Source organism: Myodes glareolus, chromosome 15, assembly GCF_982192425.1.
Source record: "Myodes glareolus chromosome 15, mMyoGla1.1, whole genome shotgun sequence".
Taxonomy (NCBI): Eukaryota; Metazoa; Chordata; class Mammalia; order Rodentia; family Cricetidae; genus Myodes; species Myodes glareolus.
In genome coordinates, this window is record NC_142040.1 from 46,123,155 (window position 1) to 46,143,718 (window position 20,564).

Consider the following 20,564-nt stretch of genomic DNA (forward strand, 5'->3'; position numbering starts at 1 on the left):
GACCATTTAGTCACCTCTCCAGGCCCTTCAAACTACATACTTTAAATAAGGTTTGATATCAACAGAGGTAACACATATTTATCAGAGTAAGCCTTATTAAAACTTCAAAAAAAGGGCTGATGAGAAGGCGCAATTGGTTAAGGTGCTTGCTGCCACGCCTGATAACATGAGCCTATTTCCACCTTGTCTGATGGTCAGAGTTGGAGGTTGCTTAAAACTGTTGACTAGTATAGTGACAGGTACTCATCAGGATGTGGTTACTGTTGACTAGTATAGTGACAGGTACTCATCAGGATGTGGTTACTTGGTTCTTTTGATATTAAGACGGCTCATACAAGTAAACCCATTCCATCCTGTCAGATGGTCAAGATATGCAAGAGTACGTCTGCTCCTTCTTTTGTAACATGAGGTTACCTGGAGAATGGTACTTGGTCTAGGGTAGCTTCACTGCCTAAACAACAAAATACTAATATGACTTGATGTTTCAAAGTGTTAAAGCAACTAACTGAGTTGACCTTTGTAGCATGTTAAAGAAATCTTTTGTTGCCTTCTTCCTCCTTTTGTACTGGGTATAAAAGCACATGAAAAATTAAACACAGGGGATTTCAGTTTTCACTGGAATGCCCTCGAGGTACTATTCTATGGTTTTGTTTACTATTTTTCATGCGTCTTCATGAAGTAAAGAAATATTCTTTACTTATATTTCTAAATTCCACACTCCTATCCTGACAAATGGTGTTTTTCTAGAGGCTGGTCCCCGACAGAGTTTGAACACCAGGACCCACACAACGCAAAGAAATAATCAATTACCCCAATTTGTTCTCTGACTTCTGGCATTTATGCTGTGGCAATGCACCCCCACATACATATACACACAATAAATAAATGTGGTTAAAGTTTTAAAAAATTAAATCATAAGACTTATACACACATACATACTCTTATCAGAATAACAAATGTTCATTAGAGGAGTTAGCAAACTGACCTAAGGGCAAATTATGCAAACAAGTATAAAATATTAACTATTTATCTTTAAAAATGTTTCTTTAACTCCTTTTCCAGGTGACAAACACTTGCTCCAGTAATACAAATTTTGAAAGATCATTTCAACAGGCTTTAACTGTTTAAGAATGATTTTAACATCAACTCACTGTAATCATTTCAGGTATTTTTAGCAACAAACTGAAGTTGTCTGGCATCAATTCTACTTAAACTAAATTATTACACAGTCTAGTCGTTCAATTAAGAGAACATCTCTATTTCGAAAGATGTCAAAACCATTTTAATGAAAAGGAAGAAACTGGTGGGGCTGTGGTGACATGTGCTTTTAATCCCAGCACTCAGGAGGCAAAGGCAGGAGGATCTCTCTGAGTTCAAGGCCAGCATGGCTTACAGAGCTAGTTCCAGGACAGCTAGGGTTACACAGAGAAACACTGTCTTAAAAAACCAAAATAATACATAAATAAAAATAAAAAGGAAGGAACTAAGTATTGTTGTTTAATTACGTCCTTTTCAAGTACAAGTGTTTGAGGAAAATTGTAAATTACTCTTAATCAGCCTTCTAATGCTCGTTTAATTATGAGTATGACCAAGGCAAACCCAGATCTCTGATCCAAAGAGAAACATAAAAAGGGCATTTAGAGACTGCAGATATGGCTTTGCACTTAAGAGCTCTACTATTCTAGAAGGATCCAAGTTGAGCTCCCAGCATCCATGGTAGACATCTCACAACTGGCTGTACCTCCAGCAGCTTGGACATTTGAAACCTTTGTCAGGTCTCTGTTGCCATCTCAGGGACACAAACATGACCTACACTCTCACATATACAAAAATAAAAATAAACCTTTAATTTAGAAGTTCTTCTGTTTACATAGTAGTGACTGTGTATAACCATTCTGTTTCTGATGGTGTTCCTTTAGATGCTCCTTTTCAGATGATGGCTGAGAAGCTTACAAAGAACTGAAATGGTGGCAGGAACCACAACAGTAACAAAGCTTAGCTGTTTTTCTGGGATTTGGGTTTACGTTTGGGGAGTAAAACGGGGTATGCTGGATGGATAGCTCCATAATTTTGTTCAGGTGAATACAGAATTCACAAAGCTGCTGTTGCTATTGCCGTGTATCATACTTCCATTACTGCTTTACATATATGTACATACATAGACAGACAAATACACACACACACACATATATTATAGAAATAATTTCAAATTTTGGGAACTTTAGCTGTTGTCTACTTCAGAAGAGAGTATCCCAGCTTAACATGCTGAGCTGGCCTTGTACAGAAACTGTAAAGCCCAGACGGTCTATAAATGTTGAATTCTAATTTCCCACTAGTATATAAGGTCTTATCTTCATGGGTTTGATTACAGACACTAATAAAGCAGTCTCTCAGTAACAGGGATAAAGTGCGTCTGTCAGGCTTTTGTTAAGTGGATTTGTATTCACAGCTGAATGGCAAAATAAGACATCTGAATCTGTTAGACAAAAAAAGAAGTAGTCTCACTATTGGGTATCCCAAAACCCATCTTGTAGTAGCTTTTCAAACTTACTAAATGCCTCAAGGAAAAATGTATAATCCCTCGCCCCAAAGAGGCTGATGTCTAATGCAAAAAATGTGGGAATGATAGAATGATCACGGCTTAAATGGAAAACTTAGTAAGTGCAGAAGCACCAAGTTGCTCAGAGAGCAGTCAGGCAAGACTTTAGAGAACACACTGCTGGCTGGGGACCAAAACCAAAAAACCTGTCAAGATCCTGTCTGGAAAAACAAAACAAAACAAAACAAATGAAAAAAAAAAAACCTGTAAAGACTCTATCAATGAACAAGTACTCCAAGCAAAGGATAAGAGCATACATATATATTAACATCACCATGACAGATATACAAATGCTAATTCAAAAATACATCTAAAACTAATTTGGAGACTTACTGTGCATGTGTCTATTTATGGGGGTGGAAGATACATACACGGCACAGGTCAGAACCATGTGTTTGTCAAGAACTGCCCTCAGGTCCTGGTGGCAAGTCCCTTTATTCTTTAAGCCTCCCACCTCACTGACCCTTAAAACTGACTCTGAAATGCTAACCACAAGGCATTTACCAATCTGTAATGATCAATTCAATGTAATTACTTAGCATTACCAACTATGGCTACTAAGAAGCTGAGGCAAAAAACAAAAAGAAACTGGGAAATGGGATATTACAGAAGATGCTTAAAGGTTTCCAACATAGTCTAGAAAATTTAGAAGGTTACACATGAACAGAGTACTACCACTCAGTCCCATGCCCAAAGAGCCACATATATACTATGCCTCTTTTATCTCAGCACCCCACTACGGGGGGATGGGATACAGAAACAGGACCCCTATGTGCTTACAGGCTAGGTGGGCTCAAATACAAACAGCAATAGAGAAAGCAGAGATGTTTGGAACTGAGCAACTATTTGAGTACTTCCTTAAAATAGGTGGTGGTTTTTTATTTGTGAGTTAATTAGAATGAAGTGATTTTTCTTTTAAAAATTTAAATGAAAGTTTAAAGATAGAGACCCTGCCATAACAGGGAGAAAGAGAGAACAACTACAAGAACTGCACTTGACCTCCACACCTGCACTATGAAACACGCACACGCATACTCAGACGTGCTCCACTTTTCTGCTGTCTAGTATACAGATGCTACTCATGACTATAATCAGGAAAAAGCTCCCACACGACACAAATCTGAAATTGTGCGATCTATGTACAAGACTCACGCACACCTTTATCTTGCTAATCAATTTCGGATCATCCATCTGCCGGAGAGGACTGCGCTGATGTGGACTGGCACCCACTCAAACGCCTCCGCACTACGTACCAGTTGTTAGCTTTCAGAATGGAGATACACCAAGTTCTTGTCAGAAAAGTTCAATTGTGAACAGTCATATTAACTAAAAGAAATATTACTGGAGTCTGGTGAGGTGGCTCCGAAGTTAAGAGCACTATTTGTTCTTCCACAGAACCTGGGTTAGACTTCCAACACCCACATGGCAGCAGCTCACAAACATTTCTAACTGTAGTCCTCTTGGGCCTCTGCAAGCACCTCACGCACATGGTATAGACATACATGCACACAAAACACCCATACATATAAAATAAAAATTTAAAAAATGTTACTTATGAACAATTGTAGTTCAAGTTTTTCCTAGATTTATTCCCAATTTCATTTTCTGACTAAATCATACCAGTGAGTTGGATTGAGTAATTTTGTTCCTGAAGGAAAACAACCTGCAAAACTATTTGTTGACATGCTAATGGACTATACTAAAAAATAATCTTTTTAAACTAATCATTTAAAAAACAAACAACAGGAGGAAGGGGAAAACTATACAGTAACAGGAGGTACCAGTGAAGTAACAGTTTGCACATTTAGAATACTACATGGCATATACCATTATGTGCATTTTACAGGCATTAAGCCTCACAAACAATTCTCTGTAGGAAGTTGCATCATTATACCATCTGATGGGCTGAGTACTTCATTAAAGTCAGTGATAGAGCTAGGGTAACCTAGAGCAACGCCAGAGCCTCAGCTTACCCTTTACACTGATCCGAATGAAGGTGCTGAGATTTGCTCATTGTATCCTTTAGTAGTTTTTGAAAACACAGAAGAAGTTCTGTGTTTTAATACCAAGTGGTAACTCCTTAGCAATGGACCTGTTCTCACGCTACAATACCAACGAACACTATCTTTTCCCTTTGTAGTGGACATATCAGAAGTCAGATGGAGGTTTAAATCATCTGGAGTATATAACAAGTTTATAGAAATACATTTAGATTACAATAGCTCTAATTTGGCCACTGAGGTGGCTGTAATAGAGCTGGCCTCCAGAGGCTCATAGATTTCCCACCATGATGAGATTGGACTAAATCTCTGAATGTAAGGCAATTCAATGCTTTCCTTTTTAAGCGTTGCCATGGTCATGGTGTCTTCTCACAGTGCTAGAACTTTAACTAAGAAGTCATTTATTGGTAAGCCATGACTTAACTCTCATCTAGCTTTTTGACTTTTATTAATATTCCCAGTATTAATAATAACCAATCAAATCCAGCTAAAGAATTTATGAGGATCCAGAGACCACCCTGAAGACCTGCCTAGACTCTTATTAGATAATAGACATGCTATTTTGCTTTATTTTAATTTTTTGGTTTTTCGAGACAGGGTTTCTCTATGTATCTTTGGCTATACTGGAACTCAATTCTGTAGACCAGGCTGGCCTCGAACTCAAGAGATCTGCCTGCTTCTGTTTCCTGAGTGCTGGGATTAAAGGTGTGCGTGTCCACGCCTGGCTCAGGCATGCTATTTTAATCTTACTTTAATCAGTTTTTACTTGAGAAATCAATGCAACTGGAAGGCATAATCAATATGAAAAATTTTTCTAGCTTCAGAACATCACTACTTAATGCTATGACAGAGTACAGTCTTGACAGTCTTAACTTGACTGTCAGTTAGCATTTCTGAAGAAGTAACCATTACCGGACTTCAAGGGCTTTAATAGCTTCCAGCATCTGTAGAAACTCTGCTGCTTTCCACACATCATTAGCTTCCTCTTCTCCTTGTATCATTAGTTTTGCTGTGTATGTGAACTCAATCAAGTGACGAAAAGCCATTTTACTGACCCCTGTAAAAAGATGCACAGTACATTTAGTTCACGGCAACTCAAACTGCAGAATGCAAAATAATGAAGAAAGTACTAGGAATTTGATTACTATTGTCATTTTTTGAAAGTTTCCACAATCCTTATCATCACAATTAATATCCTTGTCACATTCCACAATCCTCATCATCACAATTAATGCCTACTTACCAAGTAAGACCTCATGTTCCCCCTTCCAGCCCTCATGAGCCCACTCCAGCCACCTGCCACTCACTTTTTAAGGTTTATTTTACTTTAAATTATGTGTCTGTGTAAACCAGAACACTGGCTCTCTGGAGCTAGAGTTGTGAGTTGTGGTTGTGAGTCACTTGATGGAGGAGCTGGGAATTGAACTTGGAAAAGCAATAGTCTTTTAACCGCTGAGCCATCTCTCCAATCTCATCCCTCAACTATGAGTTTGACCATTTCAGAAAGTTATTTAAGTAGATATTTTATCATTTATCTTTCTTTAGCTGTCTTAATTTAACATGTTTTCAAGGTTTATTCATGTTGCATACAGCAGAATTTTTACAGGCTGACCAGTATCCTATTTTGTGTACATAAATAATTATTCATTAGAACACTCATTCAGTGTTCTGCTGATGAACATTTAGGTCATATCCGCATGTTAGCTACTATGAATGGTCCTAAAAAGAATGCAGACATACAATTAAAGAAATTTTAAGGGCTGGAGAGATGGCTCAGAGGTTAAGAGCACTGCCTGTTCTTCCAGAGGTTCTGAGTTCACTTCCCAGCAACCACATGGTGGCTCACACAACCATCTGTAGTGAGATCTGGTGCCCTCTTCTGTCATGCAGGCACACACACAGGCAAAACACTATATACATAATAAAAAAATAAAAATAATAATAAAAAAAGAAAATTTAAAATTTTATTATAATTATTTTACATGTGCATGATATTTGAACATGTATATGTGTCATAGTGTGCCTGTGGAGGTCAAAGGTGGATTCCAAGAATTGAACTCGGGTTGTCAGGCCTGCACTCTTATCTGCTGTTCACTGAACCATCTTGCTGGCCAAGGAGCACAACTTCCTGAAGACCCTGATTCCAATTCTTTTGCATGGATGCTCAGATGTGGAACTACTGGTTTATATGTGATGTGGCTTAAAGATGAAAGCTCATGTGTTAACAGCCTGGCCCCCAGCTGGTAGCACGTTACTCCGACTGGATCCTGAGAACGCTTATTCAAAGCTGAATGGACTACTAAAGAGATGGGCCTTAGTTATTCTATCCAGCCTGCAGACTTTATGCAGCTTCAACTGTCCGAATTCTTTTTTTTTCTCCTTGGTTTTTCAACACAAGGTTTCTCTGTAGCTTTGGAGCCTGTCCTAGAACTCCGCCTGCCTCTGCCTCCCAAGTGCTGGGATTAAAGGCATGCACCACCACTGTCCAGCTTGAAAATATTTTAAACTCAAACATGGACAGGAACATTTATGTGCCAACAAAGTTTCAGTTACACTGCATAGCAAGTGCTCAATAAACACACACTGAACTGACTTTAAAGAAGGGCTGGTTGGAGGAAGGCCTTTTCTCGCTTACAAACCGCCAAGGACAGAGTGGCTGTCGCTGCAGGCCTCTGCTTCAGCACTGCACTGGGTCAAGGTGCTCTGCCTTACTACAACCTCTGGAACTGAGCCAGAGCAACCCTCCTCCCCTGGAAAGCTGTTCAATACATATGGCATCTCTACTTTAAGCTTTTGGAAGCTTCCCATCTTCCACAGCGGCCACACTCACTTCCAACTCCTCTCATCACCCCGTCTTCCACTTCTTCACAGATGGAACTTTTTTCATATACTTAATAGTCATTTGTTTTCTTTCTTGAAAGAAGTTTCTACTTAAGTTCTTACTCTGTTTTTATATAACAAAGTTTTAAATGTTAAATTCTGAGTTGTCAAGTTTCTTTCAGATAAATACTTGGTTAGAAAATATCTTCTCCCATTCCACCAACTGTGTTGTTTCCTTTATTATGCCTACTTTTTCTGTTGCCTATGATCCCAATGTCACATTTCGTGAAATGCTTTGCCTAAGTCTTATTCTACTGGGAGAATATAACCAGTCAATATGGTGTGGCATATTCATTTTTGCATAGAACTATCCTTGTATCACAGGAACGAATCTCACCTGGTCTTGATAAATCATCGTTTAATTACTGTGATGCTGGATTTAGGATCTTAGTTTATGTGTCTGCAGAGTAAGAGCACATAAGTTCAGAGATCAGAGGCCATTCTCCTTCCACCTGTAAGTGGATATTCCCTGGTTTCTGCTGCTGAGCTGATGACCTCAGGCTAGCTGGCCCATTATTCTCAGTTACCTCACTCGGTGCTGAGGTTACAGATGCTTCCTACCACATCTGGTGGATTCTAGGGATCAAATTCAGATCTTCAGCTTTCCCTTACAAGTTGTTTTTTACTTGCTGAGCCAGCTCCCTAAACTTTTTTGAAAAATAGGGTCCCACTCTATAGTTAGTCTTGAACATGTGACAACCCTCCTGCTTCAACCTCCAAATAAGAGGATTGACAGGTGCCAGCCACAATGCTTGGCTACTTTCCTAATACTTTATTGACAATTTTTATATCTTGGCCAACAGTTTTCTTTTTAAATTATTTTTCTTGTTAAGGTTATCAGAGTCATACTGGTCTCAAGTAAACATGGAAGTGTTTACCAGGCAGGGGTGGTACACGCCTTTAATCCCAGCACTTGGGAGGCAGAGGCAGGTGTATCTCTGAGAAACCCTGTCTCAAAAAATAAAACAAAGTGTTCAAAATTTTTAAATATTTATTTTTATCTACACCTGTCTATGTTTATATACACATAGTTGTCTGCAGAGACCTAAGAAGGGTATCAGATCCCCCTGGAACTGGAGGTATAGAAAGTTGTAATCCTCGGACATGGGTGTTGGGAACGAGTCTCTGAACTCATTATGTGTGTGTAACTGCTGAACTATCTCTCCAGCCCCTAATTCAACGCTTGAGTCTAAACATGACAAGAGTTCTTCAATAGCTTGACTGAGGTCACTAGTTAAAGCCTAGACTTTCCTCTGTTCAGAGGTATTTTGGTAACTAATTCAATCTCCACAGGAGGTCCTTTATACTGTTTCTTTATGAGTTAATAACAAAACCTTCAGCATTTCCCACAGGCTCAAGCCTGTAACTGCCCTAGTAATTTAGTTTATAGAACTCTCTTCATTGTAACCTATTTGAGAGAAATAACTTTTGATCTGTACCTCAAGAACATCTAACAGAGCTTTCCAAAACACAGGCACATTCAACAAAAATAAATGCTAAAGTTACATTTGAAACTAAGTGTCTAGTTCATGTATGTTGTCACACACCTTGATTCCAAAGGCAGGAGGATCTCTCTGGAAGTTAGAGGCCAGCCTAGTCTAATATAAAGTTAGACCAGGCCAGCAAAGACTACATAGTGACATGAGATCCTGTCTCATACAAAACAAAACAAAATTCCTGTTTCTACAAATGCTATGTTTTCTTTTCAAGTTTTGCGTTTAAATTTAACAACAAAATGACACTATTTTTGTATTTCCTTACTGTTAAATCTATTTAAAGAAACAATTTAAAAAGGCTATTTCAGCTGGGTGTGGTGACTTACACCTTTAATCCCAGCACTCAGGAGGACAGAGGCAGTCAGATCTCGATGCCAGCCATGTCTACAGAGTGAGATCCAGGATGACTAGGGCTGTTATACAGAGAAACCCTGTCTCGAAAAACAAACAAAAAAGTTAAGTGTAAGAAGGTTATTTAAAGGAGCAAAGAATAACATTTAATAGATTTTCAGACCAAGAAATGCCCAAGTCTACATTGCAAAAAGCATACAATTGTTACTCACAAAAACATTTTTAAGCTTGTTCCATTTACCTTATGTGTCTAAAGGCAAGTGTAAGTATTCAGAACAGGAATCTTTATGTATATAAAGAAAGGTATTGGGTAGGAAAACTGGTTCAGCAGTTCAGTGTGTACTGCTCTTGTAGAGGACTGAGTTTGGTTCCTAGCACCCATATCAAGTGGCTCACAATTGTTTATGGCTCCAGCTTGAGGGATTTGCTGCCTCTAGACACACACACCATGTAATTTTAAAACGAAAATAAATCTTTTTAGAAATTGGGGGATATCATTCAGGAGAGGCCCAGCTCTTCCAGAAACTGTGATTTGGGGCAAGACAGAACTTTAGAACTCATTTTGACTTGTCTTCAAAGTGTCTGAAAGCAACTTGAATATTGAGAAATACTTTAAGACGTAATATACACTGAGTTATGTGATACTAAGTAAGAAAACCAAAAATAAATGGATTCATCGAAGGTTTGGTTCCCTAATTTTCATCGCCTCAATTTTGCTTTGCTAAGGGAAAGGCTATCCTATCTTTTAAGAAATTTGACTAGAAGTTTCAAAGTACAAAAGTTCTTTCTAATATAATGTTTAAACAGTCCTACAGTAAAATTAGATACTGTTTTTTAAAATCAAGCATTGATACTGCTCATGATACATCAGGTGTGGTAACATTTACTGAATCTTCTTGTCTAAGAAACATTAATTAAATGTTTAAAAAGTAGGACCAAACCTAAGTAGTATGATTCCTAGGTCCATGGAAAAAGACAATCTTTTCCTTGTTGCTTAGAAGTCTGAACACCCTGGTCTTTTAACTCCAGGTTTACATTATCACTTTCATAAATCAATATCCTCCATATGAATCACTCTTTCTCCCAATTTAAATATCTTGACTTTTTTTCTGTCACAGATTTGGGGGTGGAAGTTGATGTAGATTAAATTCAGGGCCTTGTATGAGCATGCTAGGAAAGTATTCTACCACTGAGCTACATTCTTAGCTTTACAACATGAACTTCATTAATGGCTTTTTTCAGAGAGGTTTCATGAACCCTTATGTGTACTTATATACTAGGTATTTGCACTATTTGAAGTACAAAAATTTAATACCAGTAAGAATCTTAAATATACTGGACCTGGTGGTGAACACAGGTAATCCTAGCACTCCGATGTTAGGCCAGCCTAGTAAGACTCCATGAAAGAAAGTGAGAGAGAAAGAGAAAGAGAGAGAGAGAGAGAGAGAGAGAGAGAGAGAGAGAGAGAGAGAGAGAAACTGCACCAATTATATTAAGATCTGCTTTACTAAAGAGGACTGAAGGGGCTGCCATCTGTCTATAGAAAACTCCACATGGTATAAGCAGGTTAAAGCTCGCAAGAGGGCTGGAGGGATGACGACTCAGTACCACCTGCTATAAAGAGCACCTGCCTTGATTCCCAGCACCGCTGTGGCAGCTCACAACTGTCTGTAATTTCAGTTCCAGAGATCTGATACCTCTTCTAGATTCTTTGGGCACTGCACATATACAGCTACCAGAAACACACACACCAAAATACTCATATACACAAAATAAAAATATAATAAAATAAATCCTCTTATAAAAAGAAGCTACCAAGCCGGGCAGCAGTGGCACACACTTTTAATCCCAGAACTCAGGAAGCAGAGGTAGGCTAGCCTGTGTGAGTTTGAGGTGAGCTTGGTCTACAAAGGGAGTTCCAGGACTGTTACATAGACACACCCGGTCTCGAAAGAGAAAAAAGGGAGGAATGAAGAAGGGAGGAAGAAAGAAAAAAAAAGAAAAAGAAGCTATCAAAAGCCACAAAATAACTTGGAACACTGTCCTCTTGAAAAATGGCCTACAGATATTTTTCTCACATAACAACCAACCATTAACATTCATTAAAAAAACGAAGTTTGATCAAAGTTAGGAAAAAGTATTAAAGGGGACCTTAAAAGAGAAACTGGAATGTTTACTGTTTCTAGAGTTTGGTCTGTATTTAGCCTTGCTGAGCCCTTTCTCCTACCCTGTTCCTAATCTGGATTAATCAGAATCATTAGTCATAAGAGCTTCAAGTACAGGTCTCTGATTTTTAGCCTCAAATCTAGGAATGTTATTTATTTAATCTATCTATCTTAATATAAGCACTTCAGGGTTTGTTTGTTTGATGTAACCAGTCCAATTACATGGAGCAAACCAATGACTTTAATAATTTGCTAATATAAATCAAGCTGGCAACACCTGCCACATAAATGAAGAGGTGGCAGACAGGTTTGTGAAAAATACAATCTGTTATTTTAGGACTAAAACATATCTTACCAATCCCTTGCTCCTCTCATAGTGGAAATATTTTTTAAAATATTTCTTTTAAGAGAATTTATCTAAGTATCTTCTCATCAGGGCAATATTCTGACATTTCTCTAGTCTATATTTAAAAAAATTTTTTTAAATTTTTTTCAAAGAAACCCTGTTTTGAAACAAAACAAAACAAAACAAAAACAGCTGGACGGTGGTGGTGCACGCCTTTAATCCCAGTACTTGTGGAAGGCAGAGGTAGGCGGATCTCTGTGAGGCCAGCCTGGTCTACAAGAGCTAGTTCTAGGACAGTTAGGGCTGTCACACAGAGAAATGCTGTCTCGAAAAACCAAATATCTATCTATCTATCTGTCTAAAGAAAACCAAAATAAATTCACATTCAGAACAACTTCTGGCTGGGTATGGTGGTAATGCCTTTAATCTGAGCAGTCAGTCTTGTCTATATAGTGAGTTTAGGACAGCAGGGGCTATGTTATAGCTCTGGTCTTTAAAAACAAACAAACAAAAACCTATGATTTTTAATGTTTAATAGGCCCTTGTCTGTCTTGTCTTTCATTGGGAATGAAATTTTCTGGTCATGACAAAATTGCCAGAAGACAAATCAAATAATTTAGATCTGTAGTTTCAGAAGCAGATAAAAAATAGACTTAGAAAATTAGTCTCCTTTCTGAATTAGGGACTCCATGTCTTCTGAAGATTACAGATGGCTGAAGGACAAGTCACAAAGCTGAAATGGTATGTAACTGGCTTCAGGAGCAACAATTTTTATTCCAAGTCATCAAGGGGGGTGGTGGAGGAATGGCACACTGTTGCATTTCTTGTCAAAGGTAATTTCATCAAGAAAGCCCAGGCGACTGCTCACACTTCAGGATGGGAAGTCCAGCTCCAGCGAGACCAGGCAACACAAGCACACCCACCACCTGTCTACAACTAAACTCCCAGAAGACACTTGGCAAAGAGCTGACCAGACATGAAACCAAACAGCACTCAATCTTAAGGCTGGATTTTTCTTCCCAAATATTCCTGTTTAGACTTAGGCAAAGCCCAAATCCTATAGCTGAGCAATAGGGTGTAAGCAGAAAAATACGATCCCAGAGAAATTTCTAGAGAACCAAGCAAGGTAATAAAAGGGGTGTGCGTGCATACGTGTATGTGTGTGTGTGTGTGTGGGGGGGTGTTTGGTTGTTTTTTCCCTCCTCTCAGCAACATGCAAAATAAGCTGAACTTCCAAGCCAGGTACTCTGACAGCCATACAAAGATGTTCATGTGTTTGAGAGCCTGGTATTTCTCATGCTGACCTCCAATTTCCAATCTTCTTGCCTGTCTCCCTAGGGATGGGATTTCAACTGGGATTAGCACCTTGCCAGGACTATGGAGATTTTGAAACTAAATTTAGATTGGATGCATAGCCTAAACGGTGTCTGAACCCAGCAGGTTGACTGCATGCTCAAAGAAAATTACAACAAAAGCATTCTCTAGATGATGACAGCACCCACTCTTACACCAAATGTCCACGACATGATCCAAATTACTTTATGTGTTTTATAGCCTAAAAAAAAAAAAAAGAAGCTACACGCTAGGTGGTGGTGGTGCATGCCTTTAATTCCAGACCTCGGGAGGCAGAGACAGGCGGACTTCTGTAAGTTGGAAGCCAGCCTAGTCTACAGAGAGAGTTCCAAGACAGGCTCCACAGCTACAGAGAAACTCTGTCTACAGAGAGACAGAGAAACTCTGTCTCGAGAGAAAAAAAAAAAGAAACTACATCATTCAAGCTCATGACGTAATAAACAGTAAAACCAAGACCAAAACTCATGTTCTAATTATGTGCCCAGGGCTTTACAGCCAGGTGACCTTGGGAGCAAACAGAGCAATCTTAGAGTTAAGGGTTAAAATGACAATCGATAAAATTTATTTTTAAAAAACATGAATAAATAACAAAACAAGTATTTTCTCCCCCCCCCGTTTGCAATTTAAGTATTTAAGGCTTATGTGTACCACACTATAATAGATACAGGATAGGTCAGAGGTACTGAGAGAAAAGAAAACTAACTGCCAAGATCCTTTCTCCAGTGCTGCTTTCTCAATTAGCAACAATTCTAATCTGAGCGAGGGTTTAAAATGTTAGGTGTCTGGGCAGTGGTGGCACATACCTTTAATCCCAGCACTCAGGAGGCAGAGACAGGAGGATCTCTGTGAGTTGGTGGCTAGCCTGGTCTACAGAGTGAGTTCCAGGACAGACTCCAAAGCTACAGAGAAACTCTTGAAAAATTAAAAAGTTAGTTGAAGGAGGTGGCTCACTGGTTAAAGTGCTTGCTGTGCACGCAGGACTGGGGTTCAGCTCCCCAGAAACCGTTTAACCTGGACAGCAACTGACAGGATGCTGCAGTGATCTGCTTTTAATTAGAGCACTGGGAAGATGGAGACAGGGTTAGTTAGACTAGACCTCTGGGTCTCACACCCTGCCTCAGGGAGTAAAGTGGACAGCCACCAGTAAAGACACTAGATGTTGGTCTTGGACCTAGACTGTGTATAGGCACAGGAGTACCCAATACATACATACACACACATACTCACACACACGTTACCTATACACATACGCACAATTTTCTTGATAACCTTTGCCTAGTATAATCAACTCCTCTCTGAAATCATAATCATTCCTAACACAGGCTAAAGCAATACTGCCCATGTTAACAGTCTCTGGTATTTTTGCACTTTTTCCTTTACACTGTTGCTACTATAGTCCCAAGCTCTTCAAGGAATGCTGTATTTAAATTCTTCAGCTCTTGGGTCCAGCACACTAAGTAACACAACACGATGATGAACAGCTCCACCTATTAAGCTTTGGTAATATACCAAATAATGGTGACAGGTTTTCTTCATGATTCTTTCGACTAATCACTTCAAGCCTACTAACCTGCTTTCCAGAGGAGGAGACAGATATGCCACTGAGATGAAACAACTTGTTAGCTACATTACAAGCTTCAAATTGATGGACTCGACTTGTGGCAGCTATGTCCACTATGCCCATGCTTGGTCTAGAACATAATTAACTGAAATATACCAAAACTAAAGAATAGGTGTAACTCTTTTTTTTATTCCCGTAGGTATCATTATTTTCGAGAAGTTTCTAAGCAATCCACTCATAATAAAGAATATGTACAAAATAAAAAAAGACAGAAAGCAAAGAAGTTAAGACTCCATATTGACATCAGCAAATATACTTATTTCCAACTGCTTTAAAGAGTTTGATGGGACATGGGGTGAGCACTGTAGTAGCGAATGATAAAAGCATGAAAATTAACAGTGCAAACTAAATCTCTTGCTAAACAGACAACCTTGAGCAAGGAAACTTAAGGAGCCTGGGTCCCACATGCAAAACAGAAACTCCACTTTCCAAAAGATATACAATACACAGCTTCCACAGTACAATGCTTGGGACTTGGCCCGCTAAAACTGGGGGGAAATGTGGATCGTTTTGTTTCAAAAGTAAATACTTATCTGAAGATCCCTTCTCTCCTCAACACTATAAACCAACAAATTCAGCTGCATGTTACTTTATTAGTTCTTCATCCCTGTCTTCCCCAAACTATCTCAACCCATTCGTTTGTACCCATTAGCAGACGGCTATTGCTGCTGGTATAGAGGTCTCTACCATCCCCGAAGCATAAGGTCACTGAAACAAAGATGGCAGTTCCCATTCATGCATACTCTGAAAACAACAGTGTACCCTGGTTTTAGCAACAAGCCAGACTCTACCAGTACCTATCACTTATTCTAATGCTTTACTGAAAGAATTCCCAATGGGCGGTGTATGTAGCTGTCTACCAACAGCCACTGCTATTTAGTTCCCAGGATATCCTGCTAAATCAACCAATTATTTCTATTAAGCACTGTGTGGGAAATGCCACTTACCTTCTATTTCAACCAAAGGTTCTTGAGTAAACTCCTGAAAGAATTTGTAGAAGAACTTACTGCAGGCAGCCAAAACAGCCTTGTGGGCCTTAAAATGGTGTCCTAAGGAAGAGGAGTTAGGGTGGGGGGGAGAAAAAGAAATCATACATTGATACCAAAATCAAAGTTAAAACTACAAAATGTGGCTGGGTGGTGGTGGAGCAAGCCTTTAATTCCAACACTCGGTAGGCAGAGGCAGGTGGGTCTCTATGAGTTGGAGGCCAGCCTGGTCTACAAGAGCTAGTTCCAGGACAGGCACCAAAAGCTACACAAAGAAACCCAGTCTCAAATAATCACCCCCCCAACCCACAAAATGTATAAAGGAGACCTTTCCTCATAATATAACTGTTATTTATCTTGGGAATTTTTAGCTTCAAAGACTTAAGCCAGTTTACAAGAAATGTCTTCTAGCACTTTGTTACATTCAATTAAGTAACAAGGTATATTTAAGTTCAAACTGTGAAATACCAGTTAGAGAAATGACTCAGTAGTTAAGAGAACCAGCTTCTTACAAAAAAACAAAAGAAAAAAAAAAAGAGAGAACCAGCTTCTCTTCCAGAGGACCCCAGCTCAATTTCCAGCACCACAAGGCAGCTCAAAACTCTGCAAGTCCAGTTCCAAGGGGAGTAATTCACTCTACTGACATCCATGACCACAAGTCAGGTACGTGGTGCATATATACACACACGTGGAGACAAAACACTCATAACACATAAAATAAATTTTTAAAAAAGCTGCTAAATATAACAACTCAGCAGTCTATATATCATTTAGAAAAATATCTACATCTAAACACTACAGCCCAGCAGTGGTGGCATAAGCACTTTGGAGGTAGGCAAAGGCAGAGGCAGAAGGATCTCTTGTGAGTTCGAGTTTAGCCAGGTCTACAGAGCAAGTTTCAGGACAGCCAGGTCTGTTACAGAGAGAAACTGTGTCCCGAAAGAGAAAAAAAAAGGTACAAAGCTACATGTGTTTGGTATGGGAAATGTCTCAATATGCCTATATCTGTAGGCACAACACACCTACAAACTCCTATAATAACGAACAGCTTGTCTTGGAAGTCCATTTTTACCAAATATAAAAGAATTCCAACCTGGATTTGCCTGTACACGGAAGACTGATAAAACCCCAACTAATTTTGGAGTAGCCCAAAGTGGGGTGAGGATGAGTGTAGCCAGTGTGTCTCTTCCTTCTCCTTCCCACACCATTTTGGAAAACTAGAATGAAAATTTCCCAAATGAATTCCTGTGCAGGACTCTCCAAGCGGCTTGCTAAGAGGAAGCTTATTAACAAAACGTTGAGACAGTCTCCCTGTTTTGTTACCAAACATTCTGCAGTATTTTCTCACCCTTCGAGGCCCTTATCTTACGCTCGAGTGGGCAAGGAGAAAACTTGAACAGGTTGCAAGAAGTCAAAATGCGAGGCACATCAGACTAGATTAAAATTAACAGTGGCCAACCAGCTTCCTGCAGCATGGTCTACGTGAGCAACACTGACAAGCGCCCTCCCGGTTCCGATGCAAACCCTCCAGGACTTTGGAAGAGAGCCCGGAGAGGGTGGGTAAAAAAGGCGGGCAGGGAGAGGGAACTACAGCTCCAATTTTCTCCTCTACTCACTACCCTACCCACCGTCGACAATCAGGGTGATGTCTGTAAACCGGTCCTGCTCCCGTTGTTCATTCAACCGGTCCAAGATCATTTTATGATGTTCAGGAAACTCCTGAAGGCATTCCATCGTCTCTTCAGCCTCCATGGCCGTCGGGGTGTTCTACAAAAGAGGAGCATGATAATGTACACCCATGAGCTCGGGCTGACACAAAAACCCCTACAGCCGAAAACAAAACAAAACCCAGGAACGGGGGAAGAAGGGGGAGGGGGAGGCCGAGAGCAAGGCTGGGGAAGAAGAAAGGCGAGCCGAGCGGCCGCCGCGCGTCGCGGGCCGGAGCCGCGGCCGCGGGACTCCGAGCCTGACCTAATTGGAGTCTGGAGACGCGAGCTGGAGCGGGGTGGGCACGGTGCCGGAGGCTCCGGGCGCCCGGGAGCGCCAAGTCCGGCCAGGGAGGACACCGAACAGCCACGGCGACCTCCCAACGGCCCGCCAAGACTTCCGCCCGGCCCGGGCTCCCGTAGGCCCAGCCCCGGTCCGGCCCGCGGCCCACAACGACTCCCGGGTCGCCTCTCCCTCCGGCGCCCTCCCTCCACTCCCCCCCGCCCCGACCCGGCCGGCACTCACTCAGGGAAGGAGGAGCGGCCCGGGCCTCCGCGTCACTTACGTCGACGTGCTGCGTCACCGCGCCGGACGTGGACGTACCGGGAGGGCCGAGCCCCCGCAACGCCTGGCCACGCCCCTACCGCCCTGTAGGGCGGGGAGGGAGGCACCGAGCGGGGGGGGATTCGGTGCTGCCGCGGGTGCGCGTGCCGGGCCTCTGTGGGCTGGTGCGGCTTCTCCTGGGAGAACCGAGCACTATCAGGACTGGAAAGGATGGGGCCCTCGAGCGCCAAGCTCCCGCCCGCCGTCCGCCCCCACCGGCCTCAGGCACCGCACCGCACTTCCGACCGCGAACTCTGAGAAAACTGGCTCAGTGGCCCGGGACACTTATGTGCCGCGGCTCGGCCCCGCCCCACCCCGTCCCGCCCCCTTCCTTCCCGGGGCCGAGGTACGCCCTTACCTAGCTGGCGCCGCGTCCGTGGGCCTCTCTTTGCACGCGCTCCCCTCCCGTGGCGCAGCTGGTCCGGTGCCCGGGCCATCCCTCGCTCTCCATTTTCACCTCCGCAGCTGGAGCGCTCGCTCCGCCAGGGGTCCCGCGGACGGCGGCCGCGGGCGCGAGCACGCTCGGACGCCCCGGGATGCCTCTCCCCCAAGGTCCGCCCTGCGGTGGCAGCACGCGTCTTCAGACTCAAAGAGACCCGGTCGGCTCCAAGAGATCCAGTTGTGATTCCTTCATCACAGCGCTCCGCACCCGCCTCCTCGACGCTAAAGAGGCTGGAGACTGCCCATCAGCTGCACGTGGCAGGCTCATTCATTCATTCAAAGAAAGGCGCGGTTGAGGGTAATGCTATAATGGCTGGGGTGTTGTGATCGTTAATCTCTCAAAGAGTTGGAGAATAAGGATTAATGGAAAATCAAACAGCTGCCTGGGGCAGTGCGGTGATGGTCACTATTTAAGAAACTGAAAGCGCAGGGGTGGACGAGGCGCACGTGGTTCCTAACTTCTGACTCTGAACGCTCAGTGTTAACACACAAGGTTATCTGGAGAATCCAGAAAAGTCAACAAAGAGGTGTGTGTTTATAGCCAAACACACACAGAACATGCAGAGTTGGAGGTCAGAGTGTCCCTGTTGCTGGGACAGGCACATGACAGCCTTTTAGTATTCAAGATGTCAGGTTTCCTTACCATTTTAAGAGAGGAATCCTTGAAGATTCAGCAGGAAGAGAGAATGGAGATGACAGAAATAATTATGAGGGGTCAACTAAGTGGACATGATAATTTATCGAAGAAGAATTCTGCTGAATTCTAGTCCTTTGGGAGAAAGAACTAGCCTTAGCGATTCGGAAACAGCACTCAATGAACATCACGGACAGAAGTGAATGGAATAATTATAAAGGATCATCAAGGGTGACAGATTAGCACCTTGTAGATTTCAACTGGTCCACTGCTGTTTTCAATATTGGGAAATTATTTTATTCCTAATATTAATATTAGGAAATTATTATTCTTTAATTTTTAAAAATTTATGCGTAGGGTTGTTTTGCCTTCATGTACCTCTGTGCACCACGTGTGTGCCTCTTGCCTAGTGGTCAGAAGAAGGTGTGAGATCTAGAACTGGAGGTCCAGGTGGTTGTGAACTACCACGTGGGTGCTAGGAGTGGAAATGGAAGAACAGCAGGTGCTCTCAACTGCTGAGCCATCTCTCCAGCCCCATGTTCACACTATTAGAAGGAAATTACGCGTAAAGATAGGCTTTGGGGAAACTCCAGTATATAGGTCTGTTTCCTTGTGTATTTGAGTTGGTTAAATGGAAAACACTTCTGTGTTTTTAGGATTTGAGTTCTCCAATTCAACACAACACTTTCTAATATCTTAGGTTCATCACATAATATTGATTTTGGTCGTTTCTTTGAGAAAGGGTCTCACTATGTAACCTGACTGGCTTGGAATTCGATATGTAGACCACAGTGGCCACAGACTCACAGATATACTTGCCTCTGCCTCTCTAGTGCTGGAATCAAATGCACCATTGCGTTCAGCCATAGCATTCATTTTTGGATACTTGCCTAGTCCAGAGTTTGAAGCTCTTGTGCTTTAAGCATCCAAATGGAAGCAACAGTGTTTATCACCGGAGAAGTATCTGTTTGTACACTTGAATAGAAAGATGTCTGGAAAAAAACTGAGAGGTGCAGCTAGAGGAAGGTGGGAAGCAGGTAAGTTGGCATCCAGAAGGCCTTGTGAGAGGAGGATTTCTAAAGGGCAGGATTGCGCTGCTGGAGATGACTCAATCCCAGAAGCCCACCTAAAATGCCAAATGGATGTGATGGCCCTCCTGTAATTTCAGGCTTAAAAGGCAGAGATGGGATTCTCAGAGTGAGCTGGCTCGCAAGACTAGCCTTCAATGAATAAGGGAGAAGAGACATGGAGTATGATTCCTGACATGAACAGGCGCACCCCACACATACAAGGAAAATATTCACAACCGGGCCAGGGGACACAAGTGCTGCTCAGCTGTGCTGAATGGCCAAGTTGGACAAGGGGGATGGTTTGGGAGATGC

At 41.7% G+C, this 20,564-nt stretch overlaps 1 protein-coding gene across 6 annotated transcripts in view; it reads right to left on the bottom strand.

The window, feature by feature from the left end:
- The window catches only part of Zbtb35 (zinc finger and BTB domain containing 35), a 34,596-nt gene extending 15,992 nt beyond the window's left edge, over positions 1–18,604 (bottom strand). For 2 of the 6 annotated variants that reach the window (XM_085676696.2, XM_087896902.1), the window contains exons 1-3: positions 17,426–17,758; positions 15,759–15,860; positions 5,512–5,656 (exon numbers count right to left, since the gene is read on the bottom strand). In XM_085676696.2, the coding sequence (XP_085532822.2) occupies positions 5,512–5,656; positions 15,759–15,860; positions 17,426–17,549 (371 nt within the window). In that variant the 5' untranslated portion in view covers positions 17,550–17,758. The other 4 variants (XM_048443085.3, XM_048443083.3, XM_048443082.3 and 1 more) reach the window with 4 other exon arrangements.
- Between the last annotated feature and the right edge of the window lie 1,960 nt (positions 18,605–20,564).